This window comes from Puma concolor, chromosome A3 (assembly GCF_028749965.1).
Source record: "Puma concolor isolate L17-30 chromosome A3, mPumCon1.1.hap2, whole genome shotgun sequence".
In the NCBI taxonomy this organism is placed as follows: domain Eukaryota; kingdom Metazoa; phylum Chordata; class Mammalia; order Carnivora; family Felidae; genus Puma; species Puma concolor.
This window is the reverse complement of record NC_141669.1, coordinates 140,693,922-140,710,676: the sequence shown is the minus strand read 5'-3', so window position 1 is coordinate 140,710,676 and position 16,755 is coordinate 140,693,922. Positions and strand designations below refer to the sequence as shown.

At 66.4% G+C, this 16,755-nt stretch overlaps 2 protein-coding genes across 6 annotated transcripts; one reads left to right on the top strand and one right to left on the bottom strand.

Moving 5' to 3' along the window:
- Window positions 1-541: 541 nt before the first annotated feature.
- Window positions 542-3,017, bottom strand: FNDC11 (fibronectin type III domain containing 11). 2 transcript variants are annotated; one of them, XM_086702714.1, is made up of 2 exons: window positions 1,995-3,017; window positions 542-1,655 (listed from the first exon to the last, which is right to left on the bottom strand). In XM_086702714.1, the coding sequence occupies exon 2, from the start codon at window positions 1,650-1,652 to the stop codon at window positions 651-653; it is 1,002 nt and encodes a 333-aa protein (XP_086558840.1). In that variant the 5' UTR covers window positions 1,653-1,655; window positions 1,995-3,017; the 3' UTR covers window positions 542-650. The 2 variants fall into 2 exon arrangements, with proteins under 2 accessions (XP_086558840.1, XP_086558841.1); XM_086702715.1 differs by having other exon boundaries at window positions 2,180-3,017.
- Window positions 3,018-7,160: 4,143 nt separating this feature from the next.
- On the top strand, window positions 7,161-15,666 carry SRMS (src-related kinase lacking C-terminal regulatory tyrosine and N-terminal myristylation sites). Of its 4 annotated transcripts, XM_086702712.1 has the most exons (8): window positions 7,161-7,768; window positions 11,025-11,146; window positions 11,615-11,778; window positions 12,422-12,605; window positions 12,713-12,871; window positions 13,331-13,512; window positions 13,603-13,759; window positions 13,884-14,211. In XM_086702712.1, the coding sequence occupies exons 1-8, from the start codon at window positions 7,407-7,409 to the stop codon at window positions 14,075-14,077; spliced, it is 1,524 nt and encodes a 507-aa protein (XP_086558838.1). In that variant the 5' UTR covers window positions 7,161-7,406; the 3' UTR covers window positions 14,078-14,211. The 4 variants fall into 4 exon arrangements, with proteins under 4 accessions (XP_086558838.1, XP_086558837.1, XP_086558836.1 ...); XM_086702711.1 differs by having other exon boundaries at window positions 12,479-12,605; window positions 13,603-15,666; XM_086702710.1 differs by having other exon boundaries at window positions 13,603-15,666.
- The last annotated feature ends 1,089 nt before the right edge of the window (window positions 15,667-16,755 follow it).

The window sequence follows — 16,755 nt, the reverse complement described above, 5'->3', positions numbered from 1 at the left end:
GAGATGTCAGCGTCCCGACAGTCCCCCTCGGCCGTGACTCGTGGCGCTGGCCACCCTGGCCCCAGACCCGGCCAAGCTGCGGCAGGAGCCAGACGCATTCGCCCGCCCCAAGCAGTGACCGGGAGGGAGCGAGCTGCTGGCCACACTGGTGGTCAGATGACCACACCGGAGGGCGAGGACAGACCATCGAGGCAACAATCTCACGGTTCGTGATTTCCAGCCCCACACTGGGCTCCGTGCTGACAGTGTGGAGCCTACTTGGGATTCTCCTTCCCTCTCTCTCTGCCTCCCCGCTCTCAAAATAAATAAAACTTAACATATATTTTACAATAAAATAAAATAAAATAAAATAAAATGTCCTCTTGGCCTTGGTGCTAACTCCAGTGAAGCATGGCTGCCCCCGTCGAGATTACTCCAGGGGTCAGCTCTCCTGGAAGGTCCAGCCCCGGGCCCGACCCGGGAAAGGGGGCTGGAGCCCGGGGGGCCTGGGGCTGGAGGGGAGGCTGGCCGGAGTCCGAAGAAGCACTCACACGGCTGCCGCTGCCTCTAAAACGTAAGCAGGTTTGCTTCTTTAATGGTGTGTGTGTGTGTGTGTGTGTGTGTGTGTGTGTGTTTATACTCCTCTTCACTAGTGGATAAATATTAGAAAATCATCTTTCGGAAAGCGTGGTCAGGGGCGGGCCTGGCTTGCCCGGCCGACCGGGGGTGGGCCCTTTGGGGGGCCGCGGCCTGGTCTGCAGCGTGAGGCTGTCCCGCCAGGGCTCGTACACCAGCGTGTAGCTGTCGGCTCTCTTGACGGTGAAGTTGTAGGAGCGGTTGGGCATCAGGTTGTGGATGTCGAAGGTGCAGGCGGCCACGGGGATGATGCCACACTGCGTGCACTCCTGCTGTGTCCGCGGGTCCAGCAGCTTGAAGCGGAGCTCAAACTGCTCCGGCGCCACCGGCTGGATGGTGGCAAACCACCGCAGGCTGACCCAGTCCTGGTGGGCCACCGACTCCTTTCGGTCGAACATGACGGGCATCTTGGTGCTTAGCATGAGCCGGATGTGCGGGATCTTGGTGGCACCGACGTCGGACACCAGGCGGTGCTTCATGTGCAGGCGCCCAGGTACCGTCATGGCCAGGAAGCTGTCCATGACGGCCGCCAGGTCCGCCAGCCTGCGCTCCACCAGCCCCCAGCCCGCCAGGAAGGGCTGCGGGTCGGGTGACCCCAGCAGAGCGCCCAGCTCGGCGCGGCCGCGGTCCAGCTGCTCCAGCAGGTCCGTGAGCAGGAGGAGCTGGATCTTGGTCTGGGCCGCGCCCACCTTCTTCATGCGCTGGAACTTCCAGGGGTCGATGAGCTGGAACATGGCGGTGGGCAGCACCAGCGGGTTCTGGTCGCCCAGGGCCAGGTGCTTGGGGAGGATCTCGATGTAGTAGGAACATTTCTTGAGCAGCTCCGTGCGGGCGTGGTGGCGCCGGAGCAGGTGGGGGCTCAGGTCGGAGGTCAGGAAGCCGCGCAGGGCGGTGCGGCGCTCCATGTAGGTCCTCCAGGCCTCCGGTTCCAGCAGCTGCGGATCGTCAGCCTCCTCCGCCTCCTCCTGGTCCAGGAAGGACGGGGGACTGTCCAGCTTCATCTTGTTCAGGCCCAGGCCCGTCACCTGCAAGCTCATTGTCTGGGAGCAGGGGCGGAGGGCGGGGTGTGAGCTGAACGTCAGTTGGCCTCCGCCACCCGCCCAGGGGCTCCCTCAGGGCAGGATTTGTGTGTGGGGGTGACTTCGGGCCCACTGCCCTCCCTACGGGTCCCTCTGTCCTCCCCTGGGCCGGGGGGCGGGGGGAGCTTGCGGGCAGAGCATGGCCCTCTGCAAAGAGCCTGATGGAGGGCCAGGCCGGCAGGCTGCAGACGTGCATAAAGTTGGACACCGAGGGGCCAGCACTCCACTGACGGTCAATCGTGATGGCACAGGGAGGAGCTGATACAATGAGCTCTGGGGCAGAAACCCCAGCCCACTGACCAGCTGCGTGGCCTGGCCAAGGTCTCAGTTCCTCGTCTGAGTGGGGTGAAGGTGCTCCCTCGGGACAGTCGAGAGGATTCAGTGTGATCCTGTGTGTGCTGCACCAGACTCCCCCTTGGGGACACCACTGCCCTGTAGACCTTCCATGCCTGGCTGCAGGTGCAGAGCAAAGTGCCAGGGCTCACCCAGAGACAAGGCCAGTTGGTGGCTGGAGCCAGCGAGGGTGGCAGGGTGGCCCCAGCCTCAGCTCGGAGGGATAATCGCGCCGGCTCCTAGTTACCGGGTCCACGCTCTCTACCTTTAACGAGCTCACTGCACACAAAACCCCTCAGAGTGGTAAGGTCCCCTGACCTCATCTCACAGATGGGGCGCCTGAGGCTGACATGCTTCGGAGTTTGCTCTCAGTTCAGGGTTTGACCCCAGCCGTCAACTCCAGAGCCTGATTCTCCTTCTGTGCTACTCCTGCCTGGGTTCCCAGCTCTGGGGGGCCGTGGAGGGGCCGGTGCAGCTGTCCTTCCAGGACCGGGACGCAAGGATTGGCCCTGCAAGCTGGGGCTCTTTGGAGAAGGTGCCAGCAATCTGGCTGGCGTCCCAGGTCCCGGCCACCCCCAGGGCAGTGAGATAGCCGCTGGGTCAGCACCACGTGGGAGACCTCAGGTTGTCCCAAGGGTTGGATGAACTATGAAGACAGCTCACAGGTTGAGTGACCTGCCCAAGGCCACACCCGCTAAGTGACAGTGAGGTCGGGACCCAAGTCTGCCTCCCTCCCCAGAGGCCACCTTCCGGGGGCGCAGAAACGAGAGCAGGCCCTGGGCACCACCATAAAGGTACTGGGATGCAGTGAAGCGTGCCTCTAGCAATCCCAGCCCGAGTCCTGTTGGCCCCTGGGTCTCACCACCGGTTCAGGGATGCCTCCCAGGCTGTCAGTCGGAAAAGCGCCGCGGGGCTGCTTGTGAGTTCTGGGGAAGGGGCCGCTCTGCGCCCGGGGCCGGGCTCCCAGACCTACACCCTCCCGGGCCTTCCAGAAGCCCCAGACACCTCCCCCGTCGCCTCCCCCAGCAACCTGCCCTCCTCCCCGGCCCGCGCCCAGCCTCTTGGCGCGCCCACTTGCCCTGCCTCCCGGAGCGGAGAGAACCACGCGGCTGACTGTGCGCCCAGCGCGCACCTCCGAGGCCCGCGGGTTGCCATGGGGACCGCGGGCCTTTGTGACGCCCCGCCCGTCTCCAGGGTGGAGCGGGAGCCCAGGGCCCAGGGGTGCGGGGAGACGTCGCCAGGGGGGCGGGGCGCTCTCTGGTCTCAACACCCAGACGGGAGCCACTGGTGTCAGCCTCCGGTCCCGCCCCCCACCCTGGTCTCAGGTGCCAGGAACTATCTGGGGGCTTCGTTCCCTCCCGAGGAACCTGGGGCAACGCGCCCTGCGCCCTGACTTGGGAACCACCTCGAGTGGCTATTCCAAAAGCCAAGCCTAAAGTAGGGTTCCCGGAGAGGAGTAACTGAGGCTGGCCGTCCCGTCCCTCTGCGAGTGCCCCTGTCCCAGAGTCCTGTGGACACAGTGCTCACGTGGGGCTGCCAGAGCCGGGGGGAGGGGGGGGAGTGCTAGTGGGGAAGAGGGCTCCTGCTCGTGTCCCAGCCTGAGACCTGCTCCAGGAAGCCCTGGGAGGACCTGGGGGGAGCAGCAGTGACCTCGGAGTGAACACCTGTCACCGCAGGGAACAGTGCAGGGATCAGAGCAGCCTTTCCTGCGACAGCAGGCTTCCTCTCCCACCTCTGACAGTGCGGGGGTGCTGGCGCTGCTCATCTACCTGGGTCTGGACGAACGGGGTCTCCACAGTTCCAGGGAGCCTGTCAGAGGGGTTCTCAGCCCCCTCCGTGACCCCATCTGTAGCCCCCAGCTGGACTCAGGACCTCTGGGCTCTCTCAGCAAGCCTGGGGCCTCCCTCAGGCAGTAGTCAGTCTCAGATACCCAAGACACTAGTTGTGCCCCTTTGGGAGAGGCGGGAGGGAGGGAGGGAGGGAGGGAGGCGGGGGAGGGAGGGATGCTCCCCGGGTCTCTGTCCTCGGGGGACGACAGAGGTGGGTCCCTCCACTGCACCCCTCCCCTATGGCTGGCCCCACTCTTGCGAGGAGGCTCCCCTGGCTGGGCGTCCATCAGTTTACCCTCAGGCCCAGGCCTGGGTATGGCGCCCCCCAGGAGGTCAGACCTGGAGGGGGGCCGGTGGGTGCGTTTCTGCCCTCCTCTCTCTGTTCTGGGCTTTCAGTAAATGCTAGCTGTTGGTGTTGTTATTCAGGGGTCTGAGGATTATTTGGAAAGGGGGGTGCTGTCTGAAGGTTGAGGGGGAGGCTGGCACCGGAAGGGGGGCGGGGGAGGGAGATGCCCGGCCCCCGCAGAGGGGACAGAGACGCCCCTGTCCCCACCCTGTTCTGGGCATGTCTGGGACTTCTGCCGTCTCCTTGGTCCCACCCCCTTTTTTCTGTTTCACTTTAAAAAATTAGCCTCTTCTTTTTCTTTTCAAATTTCGATTTAAGTTCTAGTGAAAAATTAAACTCAGTTTTGAGAGAGTTGCAGATTCCCATGCAGTATAACACAGTCCACATACTCTTGTCCCGTTCAGAACATCTTGTCACAAAGGGCCACCCAGGACAGTGACGGTGACCCGGCAAGAGCAGGACTGGTCCATCCCGCAGGGACCCTCACGTGGCCTTCTGCCACCACCCCAAGCCCTCCTTTCCCCAGCAACCGCTAACGTCATCTCCATTTCTGCAGCCGTGTCCTTTCCAGAATGCTGTGTAAGAGAGCTGGATGCTTCTGGGGACTGGCTCCTTCGCTGGGCATATTTCCCTTCATCGCTGAGCGACCGTGCCTGGCATGGATGGACCAGTCTGCCCAGCGCTGTGTGCCGCCACTTGGTCCTAGGAGCCGCGAGGGTGGGGAGCCCGGTGGTAGTGAGATCACGGGGGGAGGGTTCACCTCCACCGCAGGCCCCCATTATGTGTCCTCCGGAAGATGAACCGAACCCACGGTGTGGTACTCTGGGCTGCCAGCCTCGGCCCGGATACCCAGGGGGCCCCCTCCTCATCCCGGCAGATCTGGTCTGAACCCTCACTCGGCCCCTGCAAGCCCAATGCTCTTAGAGATGGGGACGCGGAGGCAGAGAGGTCTAGCACCTTACCCGAGGCCATACGGCTAGTGAGCCTGACAGCAGGGCTAGAACGCCATCATCTGACCCTGTCCAGGGTTGGGGGTCCTCTCCCCCCTTCACACACCTCTACACCCCCCGCCCCATCCAGCACTGTCTCTGTGGTCAGGGCCGATGGAGGGCGTGAGTGGCAGAGTCAGGGCAGGGACCGTCCTGGGGGCCTGGATGCTGCTGTGTCAGGTGGGTGAGGTGAGAAAGGGAATGGCGGGTCCCAGAACCCGGAGGCCGGAGGGCGGGCAGGGAGCCCTGAGAGCCGCCAACGACAACACGGACACAGGTGGCTCTCGCTGCCGGCTGCCTGATGCCGGGTGTGTGTGGTGCCGGGGCGGCGGGCCGTCTGGGGGTTTGTGGGCTGAGGGGACGGGAGAGGGCCCGGGCAGGGGTTGCCAGGCGCGGGGTGCTCCCTGCAGAGCCCGCTGCGCGGGGCAGACGAGGAGGAGGACCCGTCCTGGTCACCGGGAGGTGGGGCAGGCATTCTTTGTGAGCCGGGTCCCCACCGCCCAGCACAGGTTCCTGCTAGAAAATGTCCCTGTTCTGACCTTAACGAGGTGGACTGAAGCTTGCTTCCTCACCTGTAGGATGTCCTGGAGGTCTTTATAGCGGGGAGAGGGTGGGCAGCCCACTGGGCTCTTTCCTTTGGGCACCAGGCCTGGGGCCAGGCCCGAGGATGAGGAGGAACCTTCCCTGCCTGCTCTGGCCACCAAATGAACGTGCTGATCCGAGAGCCTGGGGCTCTGGGGCTCGGAGGGACTGGGAGTGTCCAGAAGGAATCTGTGTCCAGTGCTCGGAGCGCTTGACCCCAAGCACGGTCAGCACAAGCAGGGCCCTTCCAGGACCCGAAGAGGCCTCCCTGCGCCAGGTGGGTCAAAGACAGGAAGCGTGGCTTCCCAGGAGGAGAGCAGCGCAGGCATAAAGGACTTGCGGGGACCGTCTGCGAAAGGCAGACTCGCCCAGGGATGGGAGGAGCAGGTCGTGGGTGTGGCGGCAGGGTCGCCAAGCGGCTGGTGGAGTGGAAGCCCCAGGCCCCTTCAGTGGGTGGGCTCCAGAGAGGAGCGTCTGCCGCGGGTCTGGCCCGGGTAGGTGGCTGTTCCGCCTCTCAGTGACCAGCGGTCACACCCGTCTGTTGGCTCTGCTCAACCACATGAACATCCAGCCGTGGATCCAGGGCAGGATTGGGAAGGGGGCTTGCGGCTGTCACAAGAGGGGTGTGGGCTCCGAGCGCTAAAGTGGATGAGCTGGGGGGAGGCCAGCGTGGGGTTGGGGGGTGGGGGGGAGCATGCGGCGGCCTGGGCCCGGACCCACCTGCCCCCACCCTTCCCCCACCCTGCCCCAGGCCGCTCAGGGTTTGGTCTCCCCACCCTGCCCAGAGACAGAGGCAGGGCTCGCCCGGCCTCTCCGCCAGTTCACATCCCTGAGGTGGGGGTCAGACATCAGAGCTTCCCCCTCCCGGTGGTGGCTGTTGGGGGGTCTCCCGACCCCTAGGGGCCCAGAAGATACATCGCCCCACCGTCTGTGCGGCACCCACTCTGGTGCTCACCGAGCCCTGGCGGTCACCAACTCCCACCTTACGAGGGAAAAACCAGAGGGCAGGGAGCCTGCCCGCCTTGCGCGAGGTCCCAGGCTGTCCCCGGCCGGACTCAGACTTGGCTGCAGACGTTCCTGGCCAAGCATGTGAGCCTGTCCTGCGCAGGGTTTTGTGTTGAGAGGTTTGGCCAACACGTAAAGAACCAGACAGTTTTCTAGCAAATCCGGGTCACGGCCAGGCGCTGCGCGGCGGTGCCTCCTTCTCTGAGGGCAAGGCTCGGGTCAAGGGCGGGCGTGTGGTTCACTTGAGCGTGACCTCTTGCGTGCGCCCCCACCTCCGTAGTCCCACCTGCGCCCACGGCCCCGCCCCGAGGCACCGTCCCCTAGGCCCCGCCCCGTGGCCCGCCCCCAGAGGCCCCGCCCAGAGGCCCCGCCCCCCCGGCAGGTCCTGGGGCCGCGTCCGCCCGGGCCAGGGAGAGCGGCTGTGAGCCCCTGGACACGAGCAGCTGGGGAGCAGCCGTGGCGTGGCCACCCTGCGCCCCTCCCTGGTCTCGACCCCAGCCCGGGAGGCGGGCGCCTTGTTGGAGGGCTCTGCAGTGACCTGTGGCCCACGCTCCGCGCCACCCGCTGACCCCTGCGGCCGCGGCCCCTCCGCTGAGGGCCCCGGTTTCGGCCCGGGACGCCCCGGAGCATGGAGCCCTTCCTCAGAAAGCGCCTGGCCTTCCTGGCCTTCTTCTGGGACAAGATCTGGCCGGTGGGCGCGCCGGACGACGGCGTCCTGGGGCTCCCCGACCCGGAGGCCGGCGCGGAGCCAGAGCCCCCCGCCGCAGAGCCCCGCAGCTCCCCGGCGCCCGCGCAGCTCTTCAGGGCGCTGTACGACTTCACCGCGCGGTGCGCCGACGAGCTGAGTGTCAGCCGCGGGGACAGGCTCTATGGCCTCAAGGAGGAGGGCGGCTACATCTTTGCCCGCAGGCTCTCCGGTCCGCCCAGGGCCGGGCTGGTGCCCATCACCCACCTGGCCAAGGCCACCCCGGAGACGCTCTTGGACCAACCGTGAGTATCAGCCTGCTCTGCAGTGTCAGGAGTGAGGACACAAGTGAGTCCTAGGATCACATGTCCCGACCCACCCTTCCTCCCTCCTGTCCCTCACACCCTCCCTCCCAGCCCTGGACCCACAAGGCCTTGCCATGCGGCGGTGAGCGAGCACACGGGGCGGCGCACACACACCGGTGACTGTCTCCTGGTCCCGCCAAAAGGGAGGACGGTAGTGGCTCCTGCAGGCGCGGTCGGGTCCGGTGCTGAATAAGCCGCACGGCGCGTACACACGCCACTGGCCGGGCCCCCAGCACGGTGGTCGCTCTGGGGCCCGGTCCCGCCAGCCGGGCCCTCCTGCTCTCACACAGGGATTCAGCCTGGGGAGCCGAGCACTCTGGGGGTCTCCACAACATTAAGCCGAGTGGCCATTGCTTGGAGGGCAGGGGCCAGGGTCCTGAGTATAGTTCCAGGTGAGACACGACACGGCCCGTCCTCCCTGCGCTCCTGATCAGGATGTGAGTGACCAGAGGGGCCATCCAGATGCTGTGAGGGGGTGAGGGGGTGAGGGGGTGCCATGCTGAGTCGGAGGGCTGCGTTCACCTGCCCCTCACCGGTCCACATTCACCCAGAACTCTCCTTGCTGCCCCGGGCCAGGTGCGGGGCAGACATGACCCTGGCCTTTGGAACTGCTCCCAAAGAAGCTTGTTTTGAGAGGGGGACACGGGTGGAGGGGGGGGGCTCACCCATCCCGCCCCCCGCCCCCCCCAGCATGCCCGAGGCCCCCAGGGCCGGGGCATTCCACAGGCAGGGATTGGCCGGCACGGACACCTGGCGGGTCGCACACCCGTCTGCAGTCGTGGAGGGAGGAAGACAGACAGTGGAGGCTCCGCTGCAGGGCTTGGAGAGGGAGATGACCTCTCAGCCCAGGCTTAGGGTCTGGATGACAGGGTAGCCGTGGGTCCACCCGTCCCCGTCTTCGTAGACATCGTGCACGGGCCTCGACCATTCGATCCAAACTCTGGTTGTGGCCCCACCTGTCTTTCCCCTTAATGCGGTGGGTCAGCCTGGATGTCATGGCTGTCGCAGTGCCTGACGTCCAGACAGATGTGGCACTGGCTAGGAGGACCTCCGGGGGCGGCAGAGACGCCACCCCCCAGCCCCGGCATGCACGGAGGTGATGTGCTGGGTGAGAACAGGCCAGAAGCTGGTCGGTGACCAGGCTCAGCAAAGCCAGGCCCAGCTGCCCAGACCCCTGCCCTGTCAGACCTGCCCAGGCTGACACTGGTTTCTTATCCTGTGCCCGGCTAGGCTAGGACTGAGCCCTAGACATGTCCTCTGCAGACCAGCACTGGGTCTCAACTTCACTCAAGCCATCTCCAGTCCCCCGGGGGTTTTGCATGTGGCCTGGAAAGCCTGAGTCCTAGGAAGGCGCCTCCTGAGGGGACTCCCACCCAGTGACCAGCTTGCTGGGAGCGATGGGAGGGACCAAGCAGCCGTTCTGATGGGGAGGGGGCCCACAGTCACTCCAGGTGTGGAGGGCAGATCCCATGAGCCACTCTTAGAGGTGGCTGGCAGGGCTGGGAACGTCAGAGGGGGCGGTGCCGGGAGGAATGAGTAATGAGTGTCTGCCCGGGCCTGGGATGAAAGGGCCGACCACACTCACGGTGTCATTAGCCCCAGACACCTGGCTGTCTGTCCTCGGGGCCAGACTGACTGGGCAGGGGAGGAGCCGCATTCTCAGGGTTGAGGGTTGACCTGAGAACGAGGCTCCTCCAGTCTTGGCTCAGCCACTGCCCCACCCCGGGGAGAGACTCCCGAGAAGGTGCCCGAAGCTCGGCGTGTGCAGGGTCTTGGCCTGCCATCGGCCTTTGCTGTGGGGCTGGGGACCCTTCTGCCCCTCCTCTCCCCCCCCACCCCCCGCCCTGCTGTCCTGGGAGGGGCCTCTGTAGCCCTTCTGATGCCCTCCTGGCTGGTGGGCCGCAGAAGGCGGGGTCTGGCTGCGTAGTTCCTAGCTTCCCCGCCCCCCCCCCATAGCTCCCCAGGTGCCCAGAGGCCTCTGTGCCAGTGCCAGCCTCCCTCTGTCTCCCTCCTGCCAGGCACTGGCCTCACCCCAGCCTCCGGCAGCATCCGCCTGCCTGGGATGGCACAGGTTTGACCACCCAGTCCCCTCTTTTCAGGGCACCCCACTTTGTGTCGACTCACTTCGAGTCATGCCTGGGGTCCCCTGGGATAACTGCCAGTCCCGCGCGCCCAGGTGGGGGTCACAGCCCACCCCCCAGCCCCCAGAACGCTGGGTTTCCCCCCGTCAGAGGGGATGAGAGCCATGCTCACAGGGCTAGTCGCCTGGTGGCTGTGCCTCCCCCTTACAGGAGGCAGGCCTTCTGCCACGGGGTCCTCAGAATCTCCGGGAAGCAGGAGCCTCCAGGGTGGGAACCTGACTCAGGCGTAGGGCTCCCCAACCTGGGCCTTGGGAGGCGGACACAGGCAACGGGGTGGGGCCTGGTGCCTTCCATTTTCCTTCCAAGGATGCGGAGCAGGGAGCTGCACCTGGTGTGGCCCAGGTGGGTTACGGCCCAAACGGGTGTCAGACGGGGGAGCCCCGGGCAAGCCCTCACCCCCTGCCCCGCTCCACACTCGGGTGCGTGGGCTCCTGGTATCTGGGCACCTGGTGCTTGAAGCATCTCAGCGTGTGGAGGGCCGGGGGGCTGGGGCCCCTCAGAGGCAGAGGTGTTTCGAGCCCCTCCTGCCTCTGCAGGTCCGCCCAGCCTGGCTCAGCGGCCTCCTCCAGGGCCTTGCTGGCCAAGCTACCGTCAGCCACGCTGTCCTCCCCTCGGGCGGGTGGGCTCTGCCTGGCCCGGCTGCTCGTGGTCCTCCACACACCCCTGCAGCCCGGCTGGGACCGCTCCCCGGGGGCCCTGGTTCCCGGTGCCCCCCTCCCCCGGGCAGGTTGGGCCGGGGCCGGGGCCGGTGGTCATTCTACGAGCAGGGCTAGTGGAGAACCTGCGGCCGAGGAGTGTGGACAGTGTCTCCCGACTCAGGTCCCTGCTGGTGGCCGGCCCAAGTGGTCCCCCTGTCCCCTCCCTGACGGCTCCAGAGGCTGGGCACCAGGGGCTGGGACAGATGCAGACCTTGGGCCGGGACCGTGCACTGGGCCCTGGGTGCACCTTGTGCCTGGGAAGACGGCGGGAACCGGGCATCGGGGCCTCTGACCGGTGTGGGGGCAGGGGTCGCTCAGGTCTGGGCCTGCTGGTGACCACCCACCTGCCCTTCGCAGCTGGTACTTCAGCGGCATCAGCCGTGCCCAGGCCCAGCAGATGCTCCTGTCTCCGGCCAACGGGCCCGGGGCCTTCCTCATCCGACCCAGCGAGAGCAGCCGCGGCCACTACTCACTGTCAGGTAACGTGGCGGCCGCTTGCGCCTGTCCCCGGGCTGAGCCTGCGCCAGAACGCCCCTGACCTTGGGGCAGGTGCTCCCCAGGCCTCGCTGGCCACACGTCGAGCTCGAAGGCACCTGCAGCTGGTCACCTGTCAGCTCACCAACCTGCTGGTTACCTTCCCTCCTGTGCCTCTGAGCTGCCCGGCCTGCACAGCCGCCCGGCCATCACTCACCCTCCCTCCCTTCTTCCGCTCGTTCTCGGACTCTCCACGTGCCCTGGGCTCTGTGCCCTGTGGCCAGGAGCCCCCAGTGCCCCTCTTACTGCGCCTCTGGCTTGCGGCTGTCCACGCTCCCTCCTTTTCCGTGAGGCCCCTGAGGCGGGATCCGAGCCCGGCCCGTGGAGGGTTGTGGTGGCCATCTGGTTGGGCTGGCGGGAGGGTCTGGGGCAGGCAGCAGCCGGAGGAGGCCTTCATCTCTGTGCGCTCACAGTCCGGGCCCAGGCCAGCGTTCGCCACTACCGCATCTGCACCGCGGCTAACGGCCTCTACCTTCAGAAGGGCCGGCTCTTCCCCAGCCTGGAGGAGCTGCTCGCCTACTACAAGGCCAACTGGAAGCTGATCCACAACCCGCTGCTGCAGCCCTGTGTGCCCCAGGTGGGTGGGCCAGTCCCGCCCCCGCCCCCTGCCCAGCACACGTGGGGAGGAGCAGAGAGGGGTGCGAGCCAGGCAGCAGGCCCAGGCCAGTCTCCGAGCGCGAGCGGCTGCAGGGGTCTGACACGGCCCGGAGCACTGGGGGCCCTGCCTGGGGTCGGGTTTGCTCTCACAGGTACTGCGTCTCTATCTCCAAGGACTTCTGGTGCCCCCCCCCCCCCGCCATACCCAGTTCTGTGGGGGGCAGATGAGGGCCGGGACGAGTGTGGGGAGGCATCTGGGGAAGGTGCCCACAGCAGCTGTGCGCCCCAGGAGGAAGCTGTAGGAGGAGACGCCGGGACCGGCTGCACACCCGTGCCAGAGCTGGAGCCCCCGGGCCACCACGCACCAGCCGTCCTGCCAGGGGCCAGGCAGCCATCCAGTTGCTCTGGTTTCTAATGACAGTCTGGCCAGGCACAGTAATGAGTGCGCGTGGGTGGGTGCCCACCTCCGGCAAAGGGGCCACTTAGAGCCCGGAACCACCGGGGCTAGACTCCTGGAGCTCATCACCTGGCTCCCCAGGCCTCCGCCAGGCCGGCGTAGGGCGAGCGCCGCGGCACAGGTGCTGGAGGCCGGCGCTCCAGGGGGAACTGTCCCCTCTGTCCAGGGCGCAGCAGGCGGAGGCCCCGAGTGCCCCCCACCCCCTCAGCAGCCTCTCCTGCAGGACGGGTGGGAGCGGCCTCGCTCCGAGTTTGCCTTGCGGAGGAAGCTGGGTGAAGGCTACTTCGGGGAGGTGTGGGAAGGTCTGTGGCTCGACTCCACACCGGTGGCAGTCAAGGTCATCAAGTCAGGTGGGTGAGGCCTGCCCGCCCCTGTCCGCCCCGCCCTCTGGCCCCTCTCGCCCCGGGGCAGCGGCAGGGTGGCACGGGCGGGGCCTGGAGCGGTGCCTCTCCTGCAGCCTACGTGAAGCTGGCAGACCTCACCAAGGAGATCCAGACTCTCAAGAGCCTGAGGCACGAGCGTCTCATCCGGCTGCATGCCGTGTGCTCGGCCGGCGAGCCCGTGTACATCGTCACCGAGCTCATGCGCAAGGGCAATCTGCAGGCCTTCCTGGGCAGTGAGTTCTGCCCCCGACCAGGGGCCGCGGGTGGCCCAGGTCTCCCTGCGCAGCCACGACCGTCGGCCCCCTTCTCGGCTTGGGCCTTTCGCGGCGTGCCAGGCTCGACCGTCAGGGCTCTGGCCCACAGCGGGTTCGGGCCCCGGGCCCGTGCTGTGCCTTGTGGGGGCACTCAGAGCGTCGAGGTTCCAGGCTGAGCGGGTGCACAAGGGGTGGGGCCCGCCCGTGTCACCAGCCCTGCGCGCCTTCCCTGCCTTGGCCCCCCTCTGTGTCTGGTCTCTCCCGGGGGCCCGGGTGGGTTGCCTCACTGAGCGGTCCCTGCACAGCACAGTGACCCTGCAGCCTTGGTGGGTAGCCCTGCCCTCACCCCCTCTTCAGGGTGAGGAGGCTGAGGCACAGGCGGAAGTGACCGGTGAAGACGCCCGCCCCCCTGATGGCCCATCCCGCCCCGTCCCACAGGCCCCGAGGGACGGGCCCTGGGCCTGTCCCTCCTGCTGGGTTTTGCCTGCCACGTGGCCGAGGGCATGAGCTACCTGGAGGAGAGGCGCATCGTGCACCGCGACCTGGCCGCCAGGAACGTGCTTGTGGGTGATGACCTGGGGTGCAAGGTGGCCGACTTTGGCCTGGCCCGGCTGCTCAAGGTCAGTTCAGCTTGAGACCTCCGACCCCACCGTGGCTGGGAGGCGAGGGCGCCGCTCCGCCCCGCCCACCACCGGTGTCCCCTCACCCAGGAGGACATCTACTCCCCAAGCAGCGGCTCCAAGATCCCCGTCAAATGGACGGCGCCCGAGGCAGCCAACTACCGTGTCTACTCTCAGAAGTCGGACGTCTGGTCCTTCGGAGTCCTGCTCTATGAGGTCTTTACCTACGGCCAGTGTCCCTATGAAGGTGGGCCGCAGGGGGGGCCTGATGCCGGCCGGGCAGGGTCTGGCCAAGAGCTGGGGGGAGGCGCCCACGCTGAGCCCTCAGCGGAAGAGAGCCCCCCCCCAGCCCTCTCGTTGCCCCTCGCCAGGACTGAGCAACCACGAGACCCTGCAGCAGGTCACCTGGGGGTACCGGCTGCCGCGCCCGGCGTCCTGCCCGGCCGAGGTCTACGCGCTCATGCTGGAGTGCTGGCGGAGCAGCCCCGAGGAGAGGCCCGCCTTCGCCGCGCTGCAGGAGACGCTGGACGCAGCCCGCAGGCGCCTCCACCCTGCCCTCACGTGACCTGGGGCGCTGGACGCAGGGGCTGGGGCCACTCCTCCCCGCCTGCGTGTCCCCGCAGGGCAGCACTGGCCGCCAACACACACGGGTGCCGGCAGCCTGGAGCCAACTCTGACCGAGGGCTGAGGGCCCTGACACACACACTGACCCACACTGTGCGTGTGGATGGCTGACACACGCAGACACCCGCTGACACAGGAGGGTATGATGGCCTTTGCCCTGAGTGACCCGGTGTCCCTGCCGAGGGAAGAACTCGGCATAGAAGTCCAGGTGGGGGGATGCGCTGGGCCTGCCGCCCTGGACGCCCTCCACCCCCTCCCAGGTCGAGAGCCAGAGGCCGGACTTCCCAGTGTTCTGCAGGGCCCCCCTGTGGCCGGTGTCGGGCTGGCGGGCAGACCCCAGGCGCTGGGCACACACGGCCCAGGAACAGACCCGGGCACACGGGAAGGCAGCGGGCACGCGATGAATGCACACCGAGCTGACTCAGACACACGCACAGACACGCGTCACCCACAGGCCGCAGCCCCAGCCCCGGAACAGACCCGGAGCTGTCATGGCCCACCAGCTGGTTCATCGTGGCAGACAGACAGCTGGCCCCACGCGGCCCCGGCCCCCGGCCCAGGATCCTAGCACCCAGACCGGGGACCCAGAGGAAGCATGACTTCTGGGCCACTGGCAGGACTCTGTGCCGGCCGCGGGAGCTGTGTGATAGCCCCTTCCATTTCCCTGGGGCCGGAATTGAAGGGGCGGAGGGAGGGACTGGGTCAGGCCTTGGGAAGGTCCGGCTGCTGGCTCTTTCTGGGGACGGGGCAAAGGTCAGGGAGGCAGAGTCTGGGCCTCAGCGGCTCAGGGTCCCGGGTGCTGGCCTGCCCGTGCAGGGTCAGGCAGGGGTGGGGTTGGATGCCACGGTGTTCAGGCAACTGGTCTCTGGGGAAAAGGAAACGGGTGGTTTCCAGCATGTGACTGCTCCCCCAGCGGCTGATTTCAAGCCACTGTTGATGTCACTGAATGAGGAGCTGGGTGCTGGGAGGGGAGGGGGGACGAACAGCATTGCTTCTCAATCATCCTGCCCAGCTCTGGTCACTAAGAGACGGACAGATGGAGGGCCGGGGGCCCGGGCAGGGGAGATCTATGCTCAGGGTCTTTACCCTCCACTCCCGTGCCCCCCATGATGACAGCTGCGCCCCGAAGGCCTGTGGGACGGAAGGACAGAGGCGGCTGAGTCTGCTTACCGTCCCCTGGAGAGAACCGCCCATGTGCACAGTTCGAGGCAGGGATGCGCCTGCTGAGGCCAATTAGCCCCGCCCTGCTTGACGTGAAGTGTTGGGGTTCGGAGCCGACGGCTAAGAAAGAACTCTTGAGATGTTTTTGGTGCAAAAGGTGGTTTTATTAAAGTGTGAGGACAGGACCTGTGGGCAGCAAGAGCCGCACTGGGGTTGTGGGGGGTGATGGGTTATATAAAATGTTCTATCCTATGGAGGGGAACGTGACGTTGGGGTTTCAGGAAATTGAATCCGTAGGTTCCTGGGAGTTTGGCTGTTGATAAAATGGCTTTTTTCCTTGTAAATCATTAAGTCGGTTGTAGACTGACAGACTCGTGTCCTGTGTGACCGTGATCTCTACCAGTTATCTGTTTGTTTGCCCCTTTTCCTTTGTTCTGGGGGCCAGGAGAGCGTGAAGAGAGTCACACACATCCCATGGGGGAGGGGCCCGAGGCGGGGGAGGGGGTAGCTTGTGCTCAGCCCTCAGCTGGCCTTTGTTTCCCACATCACCACTGATGACAGGCCCTGCCCTTGGGCTGGCAGGAGGCTGTGCAGGGCTGGATGGTAGGGGGCTTCCCAGAGGGGAGGGTGCTGAGGTCACCAAGGGGAGGGCCGCACAGAGGGAGGAGGGAGGACACGGCAGGGCCCGGGTGTGAGTCAGGGCTGAGCGGGGAGAGGACGGGGGCTCCTTACATTGGGTGCCGGGCGTGGGCCAGCCCTCACGGGGGGGGGTGGGGGCAGGAGGAATGGGTGGGCTTGGTGGCAGCCCCAGGTTCCTCCCCCCTCCCCCCCCCCCCCCCCCCCCCCCGGTCCTGCCCGCGACAGACGGAGGAGCAGGTGAGTGTGGCGTGGGGCCGGGCTGTGGCCTCTGAGGGAAGGAAGGGAGGGAACAGCTGGGCTTGGACCAGACACAGGTGTGCGTGGGGGTCACCGGTGCGTGTCTGGCGTGTGTCATCAGCCACGAGCTGGACGGGTTTTGTGCTCAGGGGCTTCCAGGTGTGGCCCGGGCAGAACCAGGACGTCCGTGCCCAGGAGCCGACTGGAGCAAATGGCCCCACAATGAGGGAGGCCTCGTGGCTGGTGGTGGGGGGGGCCTGCCTTGGAGCCCTGGGTGTGGGAGATGCCTCGCAGGCCCCGCCCAGCTGGGCCCCCTCCCCACCCTGCTCTGCCAGTAGGACTGTGACCTTACTGAGTGACCACACTCCTGTTCTTGACCCTTCCCTTTCCAAAAGAGGGAAGTGCCAAGAAATCAGGCTTAGTATCTGGTTTTCCCTGGTCATTGTCCTCCCGGACCTCCCATCGAGGGGGCAGGCTGGGGCAGGCCGACCACGGATGGACGGCGCACCTGGAGCCCTCCCCGCGCCCTGGCTGCCGGCTCCCCTTGGGGGCTGGGCCCCGCCCGCCCCCACCCCGAGGCCT

Bases quoted from the DNA above. Each gene is read 5' to 3' on its own strand.
- FNDC11 (XM_086702714.1), bottom strand. From the start codon at position 1,652: ATGAGCTTGCAGGTGACGGGCCTGGGCCTGAACAAGATGAAGCTGGAC.
- SRMS (XM_086702710.1), top strand. From the start codon at position 7,407: ATGGAGCCCTTCCTCAGAAAGCGCCTGGCCTTCCTGGCCTTCTTCTGG. The intron at 11,779-12,421 runs GTGGGTGGGCCA...CCCTCTGTCCAG, and splicing joins TGCAGCCCTGTGTGCCCCAG to GGCGCAGCAGGCGGAGGCCC. The intron at 13,513-13,602 runs GTCAGTTCAGCT...CCCCTCACCCAG, and splicing joins GCCTGGCCCGGCTGCTCAAG to GAGGACATCTACTCCCCAAG.